The sequence below is a fragment of the Trichosurus vulpecula genome, chromosome 6 (genome assembly GCF_011100635.1).
Source record: "Trichosurus vulpecula isolate mTriVul1 chromosome 6, mTriVul1.pri, whole genome shotgun sequence".
Classification (NCBI taxonomy): Eukaryota; Metazoa; Chordata; class Mammalia; order Diprotodontia; family Phalangeridae; genus Trichosurus; species Trichosurus vulpecula.
The window spans coordinates 62,974,039-62,995,320 of record NC_050578.1 but is presented as its reverse complement, the minus strand read 5'-3'; the positions used below and the strand labels follow the sequence as shown (position 1 = coordinate 62,995,320).

General features: G+C 36.3%; 1 protein-coding gene across 2 annotated transcripts in view; it reads right to left on the bottom strand.

Moving 5' to 3' along the window:
- RAP1GDS1 (Rap1 GTPase-GDP dissociation stimulator 1) overlaps positions 1-21,282 on the bottom strand; it is a 233,936-nt gene that overhangs the window by 97,267 nt on the left and 115,387 nt on the right. For both annotated transcript variants that reach the window (XM_036764131.1, XM_036764132.1), the window contains exons 3-4: positions 19,506-19,628; positions 13,371-13,496 (exon numbers count right to left, since the gene is read on the bottom strand). In XM_036764131.1, coding sequence (XP_036620026.1) covers positions 13,371-13,496; positions 19,506-19,628 — 249 coding nt within the window. The remainder of the gene's footprint in view (positions 1-13,370; positions 13,497-19,505; positions 19,629-21,282) is intronic.

Sequence of the window (21,282 nt, the reverse complement as noted above, 5' to 3'; positions counted from 1 at the left end):
TCTTCATGTTCCAGGTGCAGGTAAAATCAATGGGAAACCAAAAATAAGCAAAAGCTATAAATATTGCATTGGTGAAATTACAAAAATGAGTCACAAAGAAAAAGCTGCCATTATTATTAAACATTCAAATAACAAAAAGAAGCTTCAAAATCCCAATTCTGAAGTCTATTATTCAAGTAGCGCTATTTACCCATGGGAATAGGAATAAGTGGGAGATGGAAGGGATTTTTCCAGTGGCAACTGCCCAGCTGCTGAAATGGATATCCAAATTGGTGCCTAGCACCAGAAGGGGTAAATGGAACCTTATACAGTACAGGAAAAGGGCAAAGTTGGGACATGTTGTGGGATAAGAGCAGGTGCACTTATGTTAGAGATAAGCCTCACCAGTGGCTATTTGGGGTGAGGGTGGGATATAACCGTCTTTCCATATGTTGATTGGCTGATCCCACATCTCTTAGTGCTGGAGATGGTTCCCACTTTGGGAATATTGTCATGGGAAATAGGTGACCATTGAAAGACTTTGAGCATGGAGGAACATGAGTAGACCTGCCATAGAAAAAGCATATTGTCAAGTGTGTAGAGGATGAATTAGAAAGGGGGAGAGAGCAGCCTGTTACACAGAATTTAGGAAAAAAATTAGTCTAGGTAACTCATACTGATTTCTTTCTAGATTTTAACCAGCACAGTACCACCAGACAGGATACTTATATTTGCAACATACAAATGGGCAAAGGAAGGCCAGATGAGATAACATCCCCTATGCTTTAAAATGGGGACAGCAAGGTGGTGCCATAGTGCACAGAGCACCAGGGCTGGCTGGAGTCAGGAAGACTCATCTTCCCAAGTTCAAATCAGGCTTCAGACACTTACTAGCTATGTGACTCTGGGCAAGTCACTGTTTGCCTCAGTTTCCTCATCTATAAAACCAGCTGGAGAAAAAAATGGCAAAGCACTCTAGTATCTTTGCCAAGAAAACCCCCCACTGGGGTCAAGAAGAGTCCAACATGACTGAAAATTGACTGAACAGCAACATACTTCAAAATACAAGATTCATAGGGTTTTTTGTTGTTGTTTTAATTAGGAAAGGGTATACATTTTGATGGACGTAACTTTTAATGCACTTGCTGGTTTTAGTTTTAAGTTCATTTGGTCAACAGATTTTTTCTTTAGTCAAAATTGCTAGACTGATAATTTCAGTCCTATAAATTGCTTTCTGTGATAAAAACCATTCATAAACAACTAAGTGTTACATTTGCTATGTAAATCACTACAATTCCTCATTTTCTGCCTTTTCATAATCCTAAACAGAAGACACTCTTGATGCTATTATTCCTTTCCTTCCTTAGATAGCCATCTACGTCAGATGCTTCACTTCCTGTCCTCTTATTCTAAATCCTCTGCAGTCTGGCCCCAATCTTATCATTCAAGGGAAACTGTTCTCTCTCAAATTACTAGTTATTTTAACTGCCAAATCCAACATCCTTTCTCGATCCTCATCCTTCTTAATCTCTGTACAGCTGTGGATCACTGTTTTGGATGATCTCTCTCTTCTCTCGGTTTTTTGTGAAATTGCTCTCTCCTTGTTTTCCATCTATTTGCTCCTTTAAAGTTTCTTTCGATTATTTTGTCATGTCTACTCACATGTCTAATGTTTGCCCTCTTTTCCTTTTGTCTTACCTCACTTTGTGGTCTTATCAACTCTTCAGGTTTAATTATCCTCTCTATGTACAGATTGCCAGACATAAAAATCAAGCCCATAAACTTTCCTGGGCTCCAGACCTGAATTACCTACTGCTTCTCAGACATTGCAAACTGGATGCTGCACAGGTATCTCAAACTCAATGTATCTAATTGTCTTTCTCCCCTCTTTCAAACTTCCTTATTACTGTCCAGGTCACCACCAATCTTAATGTCACCCATAACTTCTCTCTAGTGCTCACTCCAAACATTCAATCTGCTGCCAAGTCTTGTCTCCACCATTGCAACATCTCTCATAAACAGTCTCTTCTTTTCCCTTGCACAGACATGACTCTGGTGTAGGCTCTCCTCACCTAAAAACCTGTACCACTACAACAGTCTTCTGCTTGGGCCCTGGCTTCCAGTCTCTTCCCACTCCAATCAATCCTTCCCAGGAGCTTCCAAAGTAATTTTTCTAAAGTGCAGGTCTGACCAAACCAGACTTCTACACAATAAACTCCAATGGCTTTTATTTAATCCAAGATCAACTATAAACTCCTCTGGCATTGAAAGTTTTTCATAATCTGATCTCTACCTCTCCTTACCCTCTTCTGTACTTTCCAATCTATCTACACTGGCATACTGCTGTCCCTTGAACATGACACTCCATTTCAGTGTCTGATCACCAGCTGTCCCTGTGCCTGAAATACTGTCTTCTCTTAACTTTTGCTTCTGAGTTTCCCTGTTTCCTTCAACTCACCAATTTCTGCAGGATTCCATGCCCTATACTCAGATCTCCTCCTATCTACTCTGTACATATCTTATATTTATCTAATTACTTACATACTGTCTCCTCCATTAGAATAGAGCTCATTCATGTGAGGGACTTTTATTTTTTATTTTTTGGCCTTTGTTTGCATCATCAGCATTTAGCATAGTGCCTAAGCCCATGATTTGTCTAATCAATGTTTTGTGACTATTAACAAAACAATATTTCTGACTGATCATGTTTCAATTGGGAAAGAAATTATTAAATTCAACTATTTCCACAAATAACATCCAAAAATGAATGACTTCTGAACATCACTTAGATGACAATAAGGTAAATTGTTTTTAAAAAATATAGTTCTTTTTTAATTTAAAAACAATATAAAGTGACAAATGCTCAAGGCCCAATTTAATTTTTATCCAAAGTATGTCTTTAAATATTAAAGATGTTTCTTAATAGAAAATACGCCATACTTAAAGGAAAACTCATTTTGCTAAACAACTGTTATGATTTAGCATTTAATCTGAACTGCAGTACAAATGCTAATGATGATTGCTTATTCTTCCATAGAGTCTATGCATTTATCACACTCAGTGGGAGGTGCATGGATTATTTGCCTTTAAGTAGTACTCATTGCCACTTCTGATCAGAACTGTGAGCACAGTTGGGTTATATTTATCAGTTAAGAGAAATAAACTAGCAAACTCCAAAAGGGTATGGTACTTTAGCTGGCTAGAAGCTATGAAAATCCTGAATAGTTCAACTTGACTGTAAGCAAGAAAATATGTAAAACAAAAATGGTAAATTATGGCACGATATAAAAAAATAAATATAGGTAGTAAAGATCACATCATTTAAAAGGAGTTTCTAAACAGAATAAAAACTTCATGTTTAATATGTCCAACTTCTCACTTCATCCCTAAGTTTTTTCTAGTCTGGACTTAGGATATCATCTTTCATATTAAGGTAAAATAATAAGATTGGTGTAAGGAGAAACTGAAATAGAAATAAGAAAAAGCAGCCTATGTTCAAACTCCCACCATGTTTCCTGTCACTCAGGAATAGATTATACTGGAGGGCATTAGGCATTGGAGGTATGGGCATCTATTTAAGAGGCTGTATTTCTCAGGATCTAGGATGGGAAACAGTCGGTAATTCTATCACAAGTTTGTCTCTGGTGTCTTCCCACTTCCTTTTGAGTATCCTCATTTTTGTTTCCCAAATGGCCAGGTCCCTCACGTCGTTACCCACCCCATCCAGACTCAGCCAGCCATTGTCTCTAGGAAGGGCATTCCACTCTCACCTTATTTAAACGTTTACCTGTCCCAGTTCGCTCAGAATTCAGTTAGGTGAAAAACAGTATTCCTGATAATCAAAACTAATAAATTGCTTTTAAGTAATACATGGGCATTTTAACCAAGAATTTAAAGAGACAATTAAGGCCTTTAAACTAAAAGGGTGAATCTGATATTAGAAATGGCAGGCATCACGACAGGCTGATGAAGCTATTTGGGGTAAAATGACAGCTTATTAAACCCTGCAATCATACCAAAACAAGCAAACATCTACTTCACTGAAAACTGATGTAATGTAGCAAATACCCTATGGCCCAGTACAGAGAGGATTGACCTGTCTGGTAAAGTAGGATGGCTGGATACCCACTCTACTAGTGGCCCTGGGCAAGTCACTTAACCTCTGGGCCTCAGTTTTCTTATCTGTAAAATAGGGGAGGTCATTTCTACCTCTAAATCTATGATCCCGACAAAAGCTACCCACCTCCAGGGAGAGAACTCATGAACTCTGACTGCAGATTGAAGCATACTTTAAAATTTTTCTTTATTTTTCTTGGTGTGCATGTGTGTGTGTGTGTGTGTGTGTGTGTGTGTGTGTGTGTGTTTTCTTTTGCAACACAGCTAATATGGAAATGTTTTGCATGATATTTTGTCTGTCTTCTCAAGGGGTGGGTGAGAGGTGGCCAGAAATGAGAGAATTTGGAACTCAAATTTAAAAAAAAATGTGTAATTGGGAAATATTTAACAAAATAAGTAAAAATATGTTAAAGTTTGAGAAAAATAAGTGATCCAATAAAAATATGGGGATGGATGGAATAAGCATTTAAGTGCCTACTATGCGCCAGACACTCTATAAGCACTTTATAAATATGATCTCACTTGATGACTGTGATAACTTTCTCAATTTGGTGGTGGTAGTATGCATTCTTATGACCTACCTCATAGCATGGGGAGGTAAATGCTTTTCAAATCTTAGAAATTCTGTGTAAATGTGTTGCTGTTGTTTTTAATTATTATTTTTTGGTTGGCAAAGCAATCTAATATAATGGCTCAATCCTCATCCAGAAAACATACCCTCAAAATCTTTATCTAATGGACTAATATAATAAGTAATATGTCCAATTTTCAAAGCATGCATTGTTCAATTCTATTATCATTTGGCCACAATAAAACAACATGTACTAAACATTCAATTTGGAGTTAGACACTTCAGAAGAGTAAAACTCCACCATAAGCTCCTTCAGGATCAGGAATAATGTCTGATTTCTTTTGCATCACTTTTAGTACCTCTTACTATATGCTAAGTTTATAGTAAGCTTTTATTAAATAATTATTGAATCAATAAATGGGTCTCCTACAAATTCAAGCTAATTCAATTCAAATGAGCCCTCCTCATGACTTAACAATCTTCTTTATCCTCACTGGACTTAATATCGAATCTTCTACCATGGCTAGCCTGCATTTCTGGACACTTCATAAAAGCAAACACCCTCTCATAACCAACTTCATTTTCTTCACTCTCTGCAGATAAACTTACTGCTTTGCTGAGACTGAAGCTGTTGTCTGATAATATTATCAATTCCACGGTTGAAAGATCATCAGATGGCTCAGAGAGTTATATATCAGCCCCAGGCTCTTCCCTGTCCTTCAATCTACAATCACCACTTGCCTATTGGACATTTCAAACTGCATGTCCCAGAAAGGTCTTTAACTCAACACTGACAAAACTGAACTCATCTTTCTGAACCTCCCCCTTTTCCTAAGTTACTTATTATTGTCTATGACACAACTATCCTTCCAGTCTGTCAGACTGTCATTAGATCAGGTATCTATCATGTAGCAGCCCCTGCGTCAAGCACTAGGCATTAAAGAAAGACAAAATGTAGTCTCTGCCCTTGAAGAACTCACAATCTGATGGGGAAAGACAACACAGAAAAAGAGACTGAAAAGGGAAGAAAGGTAATCAAGAGGGGACATGATGAAGTCTAGGGGAGTGCAGCTGAGTGGGAGATGATGAGATGGCTGCCCTGGGTGCTCTTTAAAGTGGAGGATCTGAGAGGAGCTCACTGCTGCCCACCCTCTACCCTTTCTGTCACTTATAGCTCCTAAAAAGGAATGTTTAAAAGACTAGAGAAGAGATAACATATAATGGAAAACTCTTTCTAAAACAGCAAATCTCATGAAAAAGAGATGAGTAGATTTACAACTTATAGAAAGCAAGAGAAATTAACTGGGTAATTCCATTCTGTAATCCCCTCCTTCTCCCATTAAGTTGGCATACACAAACACTCCAGAGCTCCAACTGCAAACTTTGCAGACAGCCCCAGTACAGCTGAGGCATCCAGATGGCTGGTTAGGAGAGGGAGTGGGTCACAAAAATGACAGAGATATTACAATATGAATGAAGACAGGTGCGACAATTGAAAAGTTATCTCTTAAATAAACTAGGAAAAGGTAATATTAAAGAATGTGTTTACTTTGTAGCACTTAAACTATATGCATAAAAATTCATTAGTAAATATAGAAAGGAAAATATATCAAGTATCGTGTTTACATGTATAAAACAGTAAGAGTTGTAATCAATAAAATAAAAATGAACTAAAGATATATACCTAAAAAGAGACTACTAGCATCCTAAATAATGAGTGGATCAAATGAAAAATCTTTAATACAATAAATGATGGCATTAAAATTATAATAGCAAGACAACATAACAAAATTTATGAGATACAGCTAGTAATAATCACAGGAAAATTAATATCTGTACAAATATATACTAATAAAATACAAAAAAAAGATTATCAACAAATTGATAATGTAATGTTTAAAATCAGAAAATCAACAAATCCATAAGCCTTAAAAATCACAAAAGAAATATTTAAAATTAAATGGTAGATAAGGAAAACTAAAAAAAAAAAAAAGACTACTGAATTGAAAAACAAAGAACTTTTTTTAAACAGACAAAACTGATAATTAGCCACTTTAGTTTAAAAAAGTGAAAGGAAAACTAGATTGTCTAAATTTAAAAAAGATTAAATCAATAAATATAGATAAATAGAAAAGTATTATAAATTACTGTGTCCAATTACTTGCCAACAAAACTGAGAATTTTTTTCTTTTTCTTTTCTTCTTACAGATTAAGTCTTCCAATCTTGAGCAGATTGGAAGTAGAGAATCTCCTCATGGGCTCTATATGTCAATACTGACTGGCACCAGAGTTTTTACCTGTTCCATTTCTGATCTGGGTTAGCTAATCCCACCTTAGGCAATCTGGTGGCTCCACACTCCTCAGATATTTGCCATATTAAATGCTGAATTTAGGGTGAACACCTGATTATCATGGCCCACTGAGCTTAAATCTCCCAAGCTAAAGAGATCCACCAGTCTTAGTCTCCATGGTAGATGGGAATAGAGGTATGTGCTACTACATCAAGAAAAACTCAGAATATCAAGAGAATGCATAACTACAAAAATAAATAATGCCCAAATTAACAAAACATGAAACCAGGGTCCTAAGCAACCTAATCTCAGAAATGTAAATTGATGTATGTGTAAATCCTATCAAATGTTTAAAGAGAAATTAACTCCTATGCTGCAACATTCCTATTTTACTAAACTTCCCAAACTCCTTTTTATCAATAAATACAGTCATAACAAACAAACCAAAGGAAACAGAAAAAGAAGACTGGTGGACTAATATCACTAATGAATACTGATGCAAAAATTCAAATACAATTTTAGCAAAGAAACAACAACACAACCCCCAAATCATTATGACCAAGCTGGATTTGTATCAGGGATGAAAAGATGGTTCAACATTATGAAAACAACTAGCATTACTAATCACATAAAAAACACCCCCCCCATAAGATTGTCACTAGATAAAGATGTTGCTTTTTACAAAATACAATAATCATTTCCTTTCCACAATATTTACCAAAAATAGATATGACATGCTAAGAGAGAAGAAAGAAATTAAGAGAACAAACACTGGTTAAAGATGAGGCAAAAGTATCCTTTGCAGATGATATGATGATTTACTTAGAAAACCCTAGAAAATCAATGAAGAAACTAATTAAGATGACTAATAGCCTCAGTAAAGTGGCAGTATATAAAATAAATCCACAAAATCATCAGATTTCTATCCTATCAACAAAAACTAGGATGAAAAAATAAAAATTCATTTTAAAACAACTACACAATACAAAAAAATACTTGGGAACTGGCTAAGGCTTGTTGACTTGACAAAGAAAGGCTCATAGAAACTGATGCAGAAGAACAAAGGCATAATCAGAAGAATACTGCACACTCACAATGACTACAATGACATAAATGAAGACAACAGAATTCAAGTTAAGTGAGATAGCCAGCAATGGTTCCAGATAACTGATGTTTAAACACAATTTATGGTAAAGGAAATGTTCCAACTGCTAGGTTAAACATTTTTGTTAATTTGTTAAAGGGAAATTACTATGGAGCATCAGGTGTATCGGGAAGCAATTGTTATATCAAAACAAAAATGTGCATAAAATTAATCAATTAATACTGTGAGAATCATTGGTAAATATATAACCTTGTAGAAACTTTCAACAGTCTGATGAACAAAATACTTTATCTAATTCATCCCTGAAATATTTCTTTAAGACCTCTGACATACATACTTCCCTACTGAATGTAATGTAATGCTACACAAAAATATAAGCAAAGTATCTTGGTTCTTAAATAAGTAAGTAACTTAGATAATATGAATGTATGTCACTAATGCGTGATTGCCTGGCCACTGTTCATGTTTAAGTGGTTTAGAAGGGCTACTGTTTGTAAGGTAAATATTTTATCTCCGAAATACTAATGCATATTCAGACCTCTTCAGGTTCAGCTATTATAGTAGTGGAGTCTGCTGCTGATTCCCTGGTTTATGAACCCTTTCCATTAACACATAAAATCAATAGCTATCTTGGGGAGCAACTGCCGGCATAAGAAAATCTCACCATTTTCTTGCTCTAAATCAGGGCTGTCCAAAATGTGGCCTGTCGGCAGTGCAACTTATGAGGCCTGCCTACAAGCATAGAAATTTACATAAATGCTTTAGTAAATGAAGCCTAGCTACTGCAGAGCTCTCACTAAAATGGTAAATCAAAATATATTGTCTATTTTTTCAATAAAAACCTAAGGTTGGACAGTCCTGCTGTAAATGTTGAACTGAAGTTATTTAACCTTAGAATTGCTAAAATGAATTAACTCATCCCTTGAGTAGAAATGCAACTTAATTCTAAGTGGGGGTAACCATTCTATGTGAGGTCTATAAAATGTTTAATATTATATATGTACATAATTTGAATTACTAATTACAGTAATATCTAATATACTAAAAGAGAACCTATCTTCTCTGAAGAGGTCTATTTGTTTACTTTTCAACATTTATTAATTTGATTTACTCTTTCTTTAAAGAAGGGATAAAAGAACAGGAAATTTTAATCCCACATAATCATTTTCTTTTAGTCTCTCCTCCATTTTCTTGAATTAGCACTCCAAATGCAAACAGTAGGGACACTTAACTGGGGGTGTGATTTTTCTTACTTTTTTCAATATACTTGGGAAATCCAGTTCTCCATTACTGAGGATTAAATTTTCCTTTTCCCTAACCAAACACTCTTATAGAATGAACCTTTCTTAAGGTCCATTTGTTAGAGCCATCTAGAGACAAAGGCAGCAGATGCGACCTATTTGAACTGAAACCTACTTATAAACAAAACCACCCCATCACTGCAAGGAACATCATAAAGAAGACATTAAATATATCAAAATGGAATCCCAGATTCCTTTAAATCATCTGTGAACAGTAGTGATAATTAATAAGCCAAATGGACTCATCTGATTCTGAGATTTCCTTTCTTTCAAACTATAATACTTTAAAAACATCCTAAGACTTTATCCATTTCTCTCCTATTTTAAGTACACTTCTCCTTCTCCTTTGCTCTTAGAATAAGCAAAAACTTTTCAACAAAGTCCTTTCAGCAAACAATACCTATTTTAGAAATCTGTTTAGACTCTTTCACATAAAATTCCACAACTCTAAACAGCCTTGGAGAGTCTCTGGAAGAAAAGTATTTAAATGAAAGATGCTCCTAGGCAGTAATTCCTTCCTTCTTCTCTACTGTACATACAAGAGGGGGGGTAGAATTGTAAAAGCTCATCAACAACAAATGTTCATTATACCCCATGTATAGCAATGATACCAGTAGGCTGCCCTGATGTTAGAATTATATTAGATGTCTCTTCCTTACTAAGAGGATTTATTTTGGCAGTGCCAAGGTCATTAATGCTGAAATCTCATATGCCTATAGATTTTCCAGAGAGTATAATTCTTTGTACAGTTAATAATTTTCCCCCTTCAAATACATGCTGACTGAAGTAAGGTGGCAGGTATGTTAGTTTTTGTTACATAAAAAAAATCAAAATCTACCAAACAAGCATGATATTTCTTAAATAAACGACTATCCCCAAGCCCTGACTTGCTCAGGGTCTTCTTTTTACATCCTTTCTTTACTCTGTGGTGAGCCTAGGATACCATAGTGGAAATTTGTCTATATGAAGAGCAGATAAGAAGCCAGTTCAAAAGATTAAGAAAACATAGGTAAATCCAGGAGGGAAAATATAAAAATATAGGATTTTTTTGAAAATTTCACTTGGGAAGAATTATTTTTCAGTTACAGGTCTCTCCCCCAAAATTGAAGCTTTTCTATATTCCTTTAAAGACTAACTAAAGCATCAAATCTGGAACTATGCTCCCAAAACTACTAAATATGCTTTTTGACACAGCTATACCACTACTAAGTTTATACTCCCAAATAGATCAAAAAATGAGGAAAATGACCGAAAGGAACAAAAATATTTATAGCAGTTCTTTTTGTAGTAGCTGAAAGCTTAAACTTAAAATTAAAGGGGTACAAACTTAATGGAATGGCTTAACCAAATTATGGTACATGAATGTAATTGAATATTACTATGCCACAAGAAATGACCAATGGACAGTGGGAAGAACTCTATGAAGTGATGCTGAATGTTGTGAGCAGAACAAGAACAATTTAAACAATGATAAAGACATCATAGAGAAAATCACTTTTGAAAGACTTTATAGAACTCTGATCAATGTGATGATAAACCTCAAGTCCAGAAGTCTTAGGGAAAAAATTAATCCAATCAGCTTTTATCAGAGAGGTGACAGACTTAAAACAGAAGGAAGCATACATTTTTGGACACGGAAAATACAGGATTTTTTTTGCTGAACTATGCATATTTGTTATGAGGGTTTTCTTTTTAAAAACTGTTCATTGGGGAGTAGGAATGGTTCCTATTAAAAATCTTTACTGCTATAAATATTCTGCCACCGAAAATATTCTGAAATTATCTAAGGTAAATTTAAACATGAGCAAAAAAATTATTCTATACACTTCTATAATTTTCCTTGTAACACAAATAAAACTGTTATTATTCTGCAGGCATTTCTAGCAATCACAGCAAAAATCAATTTCAAAGGAAATAGAACAAGTAATATGACAGGGCTCATATATCTAAATTACATATTTTAAGTAGTAGATGTGATAAATGTGGCAGTAATGGATTCCAGTTTAATCAAGAATGCTAATCTTATTAATTTGACATTTATTACCCTAATTTCATGACAAAACCACAGTAACATGTGACAACAGATGATCAAGTGACTACGTATATCTTGTATTTCATATACATCCATTAAGTGTGGAAGAAAGAACACAAATAACTCGAAGTCCTTCTCAAATAAATTTTTCAATAGAAAGAAAATGTAGGAATAATTATTCAGAACAAAATGTAAGGATCCCTTTTTTGTAGCCTCATTTCCTGATCACAGACATGAGTATAATGAATTTAGATGACAATGTGCTCAATACTCTCTGCACATTAACTAGAAAAGTGTATTTTCCCTGGTGAGAATATATTTTAATATATTACCTTGAAAAGTAATTATGTAAGATAAAAATGAGAATGAGTTCAGTTCACAAAATGGGCATGAAGTTCCCACTTAGTCAATGATATGCAGCAACAAGAGGACACTATATAAATACTGCTAAAGAAGGAAGGAAATTATAATTATAAAGCTATATTTTTAAATGAAGCTAAGAGTATATAAATTGCAGGGCTGAGGGGGTAGGGTGGAAGGGAGAGAAGAGGATGTTTGGGCAGAAAAAGATGCCACAAAATTCCAAAAGTAGCCATTGGGGTGGGGGGAGGGAATAAAGATGAGAGCTATAATGTAAAAATTTCAAGTTAAAATGTCAAGATAATCAGCAGTAACAGATTGTTTCAGACTACGGTAAGCAAGAATTGAACTCTGATGGCCAGCTCTCAATATTAATGCTTCAAACATATCATAGAGGAAGATAATATTCTACTTTTTATTTAAATTATATGCCATAGAGATATCTGTGACCTCGTTTTCTCTTTGGCTAACTGCATATTTCTTAGAGTATTCTTTCTTTGGTGCTGAGATAACATGTGAGAAGAAATTAAGGGTAGGTGCTCAAACAGGAAAACACAGAAGAGGAGAGTGTTGGATTTAGAATGAAGAGAGGCTTGGGTGTGAACCCCACATCTGACCCTTATAAGCTGTGTGGCCATGGGCAAGTAACTTAAACTCTCTAAACTACAAATTCTTTACCCAATACCTGTACCTACCACACCAAGCTTTTGTATAGATCCAATAAGATAATGTATGCAAAGTACATTTTAAGTCTTAAAGAACATAGAACTAAAGCTTAAAATTGCACTAAGACTTTTGGGACAAGCTGCATAAATGTATTATCATTAATATTAAAACTTTCATTCTGGGTTTATCCTGATAAAGCAAATACAACTAATATTTCCATGAAACTCTTTAAGGCTGCCATAAATACATGAGCTAATGCGGAAGGTTCAAAAGAAATCAGGAGCTAAAGAAAATCATGAAAAGTCTGTTGTATCAAATATGGTATAATTTGTGCTTTTCTCTCTGTATTTGGGTTTCGTAGGTTTATGTGGAGAAATTTGATTAATACAGATGGATGTGCCTACTCTCTTAGCTTAGGAACAAAGGGAATAGAAGGTGATAGAAATTTAAAAAAGCCCAATAAATATGTTACAGTTCATGTAAATGCAGTGGGTTGAATCAAACTTTTCTAATAATGATGTTTTTAAAATATTTGCAATAATTTATTAAAAATATATTTTGATGGATTTACAAACTGCGTAAACATTCCGAAGAATGCATAAATACTTTGGGTAAAAATCTAACCTGAGAGAGGACAAGATATAAAGAGGGTGAGTTTATAATTCAAACCTTTGCACAGCAAATTCCCTAAAAACAGATTCACTATCCTCTGAAAATATCGTCTACAGTCACATAAGGCAAAAAGAAATTCCTTGTAACTTCTCATATAAGAAAATGGTCAAACTTTCCTTCCAATTTGACTACTAACAAGTAGTTAAGATGCCTCATATTGATACAAATGTGTCTCAGTCAGCCTAAAAAAAAATCAATGACATGAGTCAACCCAAAAGATGAAGTTAATCAGGAATACCAGGTTTTCCAAGAACACTGCAGCTATCTCAACACTTACGGCTATCGTAGCATATGTTCCCAAGGGCTCTGCCTGTCTGAAGTAGTACTTCCTGGTCTTTGCAGTTCAGCAGCTGTACCAACGGGGGAATCAAGCCAGCCTCCACACACGGGAGCCGCATAAACTCTGCAAATGATGGCAAGAATTAAAATGGAAGAATTTTCAATTCACATGAGTTACCTCCCTTAGGAAGTGATTAAAGTGCTTTGAGACTGAAGATTATATTTCCACACAAAAATTACCCCATTCTCACCCCAACAAACAACCTATAAAACATTTACATAATGAAGACTGTTGCCATGTTTTTCTGTTACTTGACTGATTTACCAGAACCAAGAGGGTCTTAATTGATTTTTTACTGCAGTTAATTTAAAATTCCCAAATAATGATTAAGTATGCATTGGGAGCAACATCTACAGCATAAGTGAGAGAAAAATTGGCAACGTTCATTCTATGACCTTGGAAATTAAATAAAAATTCAAAGCATTAACCAAATTGCAAATTATTCAATAGTGCTGCAGATGTACACAAAGCCCTCAAGCTGTCTCCCTTATTATACATGTGCTCTTAAGAAAGCAAAATGACAAGTCAATAAAAAGTTATTCCAGTAAACCATTTTTTAAAAAGTACCTCTTAATACTTATGATGTGGCACTGTCACCTAGCCCCCCCACTCTTTGTGAATGCTGCTATGAAAGTTCACACACCATCCAGCATCTTTGTTCTCAAACTTAGACATTACATGAGTGGAGGAAAAGGCCAGGCAATGAACTTTTTTATGCTATTCAAGTAATTTCCTTTAGCGCTGCTAGAGCACTGTCCTTCATTCTTCAACTCTCAGGCAAACAGCTAACAGACAAATGAGACTTCCATCTTCAATCTTTTACAGTTCTTCATGGTGGATAGCTTCAACCTAACAATAAGCATGCCCTCCTAAGTATCTGCTCTTGGGGGTAGGATGGGAGAAGGGACGAAGGAATACTCTAGGAATTAATTATTAGGACAGTGGGATACAAAGTCCAGAGATGGAAGTGTGGAGTCAGGGGACAGGAGATTGGAGTCCATGGTGGTCTCTCTCCACCTAGCTTTAAAAAAAAAAAAAAAAAAGCAGGACCACATTCTGTCATTCTCCATCAACTTTTTTCAGCATACATATATATGCACACACACATATGTATATATGTGTATATATACACACAAAAATGTATACATACACACATATATGCACAATTACGTCAGAGGTTTGAGATGTAGCATGATGTATTGGAAAGGGCATTAGTCTAAGAGTTAGTCGGTGTGGCTCTGAGTTTCAGCTTTATCATTAACTAGCTGCAGGATCTTGGGATCTCATCTTTGCTGGGCCTCAGTTTTATCATATGAAAAGTGATGGGATAGATCCATCATACTATCGGGATACTAATGGCTCCCAAGTCATTCTCTTCCCTTTCTACAGGGATTTATAACACTTTTCTTGGTTTTCTTCTCCCTTCCCCTCCATTGCATCCCCTTATATTTGGGGACTTCAGTACATATAATGATGTTTCCTTGAGGACCTCACTGGGCTCCTCACATCCTGTAGCCTATATTTTCACTGTAATTCAGCCATACTTAGGGATAGTCACACTTGATCTATTCTCAGGACTGAGAACTCCACTGCCTTTATCTGACCACAATTTCCTGTCCTTCCATTTCTCCTTGTTCCTCATTCTTCCTAAACCTCTTCATAGTCTTAGCATGACTTCCATCAATCAACAAGCATTCATTTGGTGTCTACTGCGTGCCAGGTATTGTGCTAAGCATGGGGATGTGAAGAAAGTGATAAGTACATAAAGAACATATATAAAGTTAATACAAGGAAGTTTTGGGAGGGAGAGCACTAATAGCAAAGAAGATCAGGAAAGGCTTCATGTAGAAGTCTTTGAAAGATACCAGGAATTCCAGGAGGGGGAGATGAGGATGGAAAGTATCACAGGCATGGCAGACAGCAAGTGCCAAGGCACAGAGATGGGAGAGCTTTTTATGTATGAAACAGAAAGTAGGCTCATATGGCTGGAATGTAGAGCATATGGAGAAGAGTAAGGTATAAGAGGACTGGAAAGGGCCTTAAATGATAGATAGAGGAGTTTATAGTTGACTCTAGAGATAATGGGGAGTCAATGGAATTTATTGAGATGAGTAACATGATCAGATCTCTCCTTGAGGAAAATCACTTTGCTGTATGGGGTAAGGACTGAAGAGGGTAAAGGAGACCCATTAGAAAGCTAATGCAATAATCCAGGTGAGAGGTGATGAGGGTTGGAACTAGGGTGGCAGCAGTGTAAGAATGGGGGGATAAAACTATGGGATGCTATAGAAAAAGAAATGACAAGATTTGGCTAGAAATGGGTATGTGGGGTGAGTGAGGGTGAAGGGTCAAGGATGATACCAAGACCGAAAATTTGAACGATTAGTGTCATCAACAACAATAGTTTGTGAAAACTTACCACTCACTGGTGTAGACACAATGGTAAATTTAAAATGTTTTATCATTGTATATAAATTCATATTATTATAAATCATTTTATAATTAACCACATGACTATAAATACATAATCTTACAACTTATAAACATATCTGCTCTCCCATTTCCATAGAAAACTCATTAATGGCTTTGATCCATGCTTCTGGTAGTTATTTAAAAAGCATAACGACTGCTAGTTGCACGTTAAGTGTCTACATTTTGGAGGGGGTTCTGCAAGACTAGTTATAGCTACAATGCCATCTTACAATTCTCTTACACCTTTAGTTGGATATGAAGAAATGATTTACTCATACTTTAGTGCCCTTCTTGGTCACCTCAAATCTTTAATTGAAAATTTTCTAGTAGGAAGTCAGTCAATAAGCATTTATTAAGTACTTACTATGTGCCAGCCACTGTGCTAAGCACTGGAGATTCAAAGAAAAGCAAAAAAAACCAACATGGTTTGTGCCCTCAAGGGGCTCAAAGCAAAGTGGGGGAAACAACATGCAAAAAACTATGTACAAAAGAGACAAAAGGTACAAAAGGTAATTTCAGAAGGAAGGCACCGTGAGTGTGGCGGGGCAGGGGGGAGGTGGAATGGAGCACCAATAAGTGTCTCCCACAATTGTGGGATTTGAGCTTAGTCTTGAAGGAAGCCAGGAGGCAGAAGGGAGGAGGAAGAACATTCTAGGCATGGGGGAAGCCAGGGAAAAGGCATAGAGTCAGGAAATGGAGGGTCATGTATGAGAAATAGCAAAAAGGCAGGTGCTGTTGGATCATAGAGTATATGGAGGAGAGTAAAATACAAAAAGACCGGAAAGACAAGAACCAGGGAAAAAGGTTGTAAAGGGCTTTAAAAATCAAATATAGGAGTTTATATTTGATCCTAGAGGAAATGAAGAGCTGCTGGAGTTTATTGAGCAGGGAGCGACATAGTCAAACCTGTGCTTTAGGAAGATCACCCCAGAACCTGAGTGGAGATGCATTATATTCTGAGGCAGGGAGACCAACCAGAAGGCAACTGTGGTGGTCCAGGCTTGAGGTGACAAGAACCCATACCAGGGTATCTCTGTATATGGAAAGATGGAGCTGTATGCGTGAGATATTTGATGGCAGAAAGATTCAGATTTGCCAGGAGTTTGAATGTGTGCAATAATACAAGAGAAGTCATGGAAGATCGAGGTTGCAAGTGTGGACGATGGATGCCCTGGACAGAGTTTGGAAGAGGGGTGAGTGGGGTAGGGAAGACAATGAATTCTGTTTTAGATATGGTGAGTTGGAGATGCCTACATGGCATCCAATGTGAGAGATCAAGGAAGCAGCCTGTGACGTAAGGCTGGAGCTCAGGAGAGATCTGAGAATCATCTTCATAATGATGTTAACCAAACATAAGGGAATGAATGAGATCATCAAGTGAAACCCAGGACAGTCTTGGGGGACACTGATGGTTGATGAGTGTGACCTGGAAGAAGAACCAGCAAAGGTGACTGAGAATGAACAGTCAGACAAGTCAGGAGGCAAATCAGGAGAGGGCAGAGTAGTCATCACAAATACACAACAGCATTCTCTACTTTGTCATTGGAGTTCTTAAAGACAGCTCTGTCTAGAAAGTCATCAGTAACTTCTAATAGAGACCAGTCCTCAAGTAATTCAATGATTAAGAAATAAATGTCTGAAGTTATCCTAGCCCTTCCAAGAGAGGTCAGTTGGATTAAGACTCCACATGATAAAATTTTCAATGTTTTCAAAGGATGAATGTTCTCTGCTCCAGCAGAGAAGCCTCTAGCACCAAAGACATGATGAAAATGTGTTATGTTGTTAGCCCTGAGATTAAATAAAAGAGCCTTTGTTTGATTAAGTGAGGACACAGGAGAATGGCCATTTCTTAGACAAAAGTCAAAACCTTCCCCTAATAAAGTCTACTGTTTCATTGTTCTTTCCTGAAATACATGTGTTGCAAAAGCTATACGGACCAACCAATTTCATATTCTTGGGCCTCTCACTTATCCATCTGCAGACCTGAATTATAAATATGACGTGAAGGAATAAAAAACTAAGCAATAAGCATAAGAACCATATGTCCTAATCCCTAGTCTGCTAATGAGAAACTGTCATTTGGGCAAATCACAACCTTTGTAGCTTCAGTTCCTTTACCTGCAATGTGAAGCTACTCATGATATGGCTATAACTTGAGCTAAAACCTAATTAGCATCCGAGGACATCAGTAAGGTTTCAGTATGGTTTAGAAGGTTCAGCCAAAAATCTTCAAGGCAGGCCCAGGAAGCCTATAGCTGTGTCCTTACTAGACCTGGGTCAATTCTAAGGGCATCTTACCTACTCTGAAGTAGTATCAACTCTCTCCAGAGCTTCTCCAACCACCTCTTGGGGCTCCCAAATACCTTCAACCCAGCAACAGTCTCATGAACTTTTAGGACTAACCACAAATTAAGATAATCCCAGCATAGTAATGTAACTTGAGACTAACATTCACTGAGGTTAGCCAACTTTGAGCTACTAGTAATGAAACCGTGGCTTATTATGGCAGAACCTTTGGAAGTACTGAAAAACTATTGATAAATATGTTGAAAAGATGTTGGAACACAGTGAAAACACAATTAGGAACTGGTGCAATTAGATTAGAATACAATGGATGCAGGTACTTCATCATGTCATCTGCCATGGAATGTAAGCTTTTTGAGGGAAGAGGCTGTTTCATTTTGTCCTTGTATCCCTAGGGACTGGCAAGTTGCCTACCACATACTAGGCATTAAATGCTTGTTGATGGACTGTCAAACAAAGCCAGAAAATCTACTCTCTGTTTTACAGTGCTTTATTCAATGCAACTTACTAAACTAGTTTTTCTGAAGGCAATTATAGACCCTGAAACATTCAGGTTCATCAGAGCTATCACATTCTTGATGCCAATTCTTCCATCATGCTTTATCTCATTAATGAATTCTGCATGCTGATCATGAAAACCAATCAAGTTGATTAAATAAATATTTTAGCCCATTCATTCTGTCTCAATATGACCATTCCAAAAAAGAGTCCTGTTACAGGTCCAACCCATAAGCATGGGCTACATTAAGTATTAAATTATTTCTTTGAGATAGTCTTCAGACCTGTATTAACCAGTATTTTCTATACTTGGCAAGAATGGAGAAGCAGGATGTATATCTCATTTACATAAAGAAGAAGAGTTGCAGGATCAGCAGAATAAACAAAACTGGGAAAATAGGGAATTTCCTTAGTTACTGATCAATGTAGGATATGATTTGTGAAGTCTTTGTTTGAAAGAATTTCAGTGAAGAATTCAAATGATCCTTTGGTAAAAGGTTTTTTTTTAAAATCATAGAAATTCATCAAAAACTAACAAAATTCTCTCTCAAATAATGCCCCATGGCACTGAATTAGTAAATGGGAAATATATGAATGGAATGACTAGGTAGAGCCATTCTAAACAACTGTATGAAAAAAAAAGATTCAACAGAGAAACTGATAAGGAGATAGAGTGAGTGACAGATGGAAAAATTGTCTACTCTACAAAAATAAAACATAAATAAAATAAAGCATACTGACAAGTGAGGTGCAAAACTGAAGATGTTCCAGCAGAAAAGTTCTTGAGGAAAACCTCACCATTTTTGGCTATTTCTGCTATGATGTTCGCTACTTTGGCTGTGCAGGGTGAGTGTGGCGTCAACAGACTGGCAAACAACTGAAGGATCCCACTTCCTTGGAGTTTTTCACTTGTCTCCATATCTAAAAAATAAATGAGACAAAGAATTTCAATGGCAGACAACCTGCAATGTTAAATTTTATAACCATCATTAAAAAAAAGGATATGTAGACAATAAAAATATGGAAAATATAAACTACATGACCTTCTTATTGGTATCCTTAGTGCTTAGCACAATGCCTGGCACATAGTAGGTGTTTCATAAATGTTTAGTGAGATGAACTAAACATGAAGATGCTCCAAAAAACCTGGGCAGCATAAGTTCAAAACCTATCCTATGTCTTGTTACAGAAGAGAAATATATTCTGTGTGTATCTTGATTTATATGTTTATACCAAACCACATTCAGGGATAACAGTTGTGACACGTACCAAAAGATGAATGACAAATCATTTTGAGGATTTAGAGTAAACAACCAAAACATTCTTTATGAACGTATCACTCCTAAGCCAAACTTACTTTCCAATGTAACCCCAGCCTTTTTTACTCACAGCTGGCATCTCTTCTTTCCATGCTTACAACTAGAATGGCATGCCATGCTGTGGGTAACTCTGTTCCCCTCTAATTGAGTGGCAGCCTTTCTGGAAACAAATGGCAATTACAATGAGTGATGGTCTCACCCTCACTTTATAGGAATGTGTGTTATGTGATGAGACCATGACCAAATATAACTGTGAGGACACGTGCAACAACTCACTCCAAACCAAAAAGGAGGCGGTGAAACAGCAAGCAGCAGAATGCCCTATCTGTAATTGTTTGGGAACACACATATTTGCATCTCTTCCCTCCTTCCTTTCTCCTTTTTTTCTTTGTGCATGATAGCTACTCATTACAACATGAGCTCCTTGAGAGCATGGACTGTGTTTTTGTCTTTCTTTGTATCTCCAGTACTTAGCACAGTGCTTAGCACATGCTTAATAAATGGTTGCTGACTGATAGGTCACACAAGGGAGAAGCACCTGGTGCTTTAACAGCATTGCTGGGAGTCAAGGTAACAAAAAAAGTTAATGTCCCATATTCAGGATAAATTCTTGCCAAAAGGGAGTTGGACTAGGGGACTTCTAAAGTCTCTTTCAACTCAAAATTATGATCCTATGATCTTGATTCCTTCCATCTGAAGACAGTGAGATATAGGGGTAAAAGTAGTTAATGGCCTAGTGAATCAATATTATTGGTCCATTAGCAAATTACATATATCAGCCACACTGAACCCAAATTTCATTTGGCAATTAAGTAATGGCAAAGTAGATAGAGAACTAGACTTGGAATTAAGAAGATCTGAGTTCAAATGTGACCTCTATTTACTAACTGCTTAGTCATCTGTAAAACAGGGATAATAACAGCACCTACCTCCTAGGGTTGTTGTAAGCAGAAAATGCAACATTTGTAAAGTCCCTTGTAAAGCTTAAGCTAATATAGAGATGTGTGTGTATGTACAAACACACACATATAAAGATGCAGATATGAATACTGGCTATATACCTGAAACCCGGTCTTGCTCAGGACTACAATAAGATGAATGTTAATTTGATTAATATAGCATTTGTTTTATTTTACTCCCCTACCCCAATTAAATTCTGTCCATTCCACCTCTTCACCTTCCTTTCTCAACAAATTGGCAGCTGAAGTACTCAAGTGAGTAGAATTGTGGAAAACATGTGAAGTGCAAATCAAGCA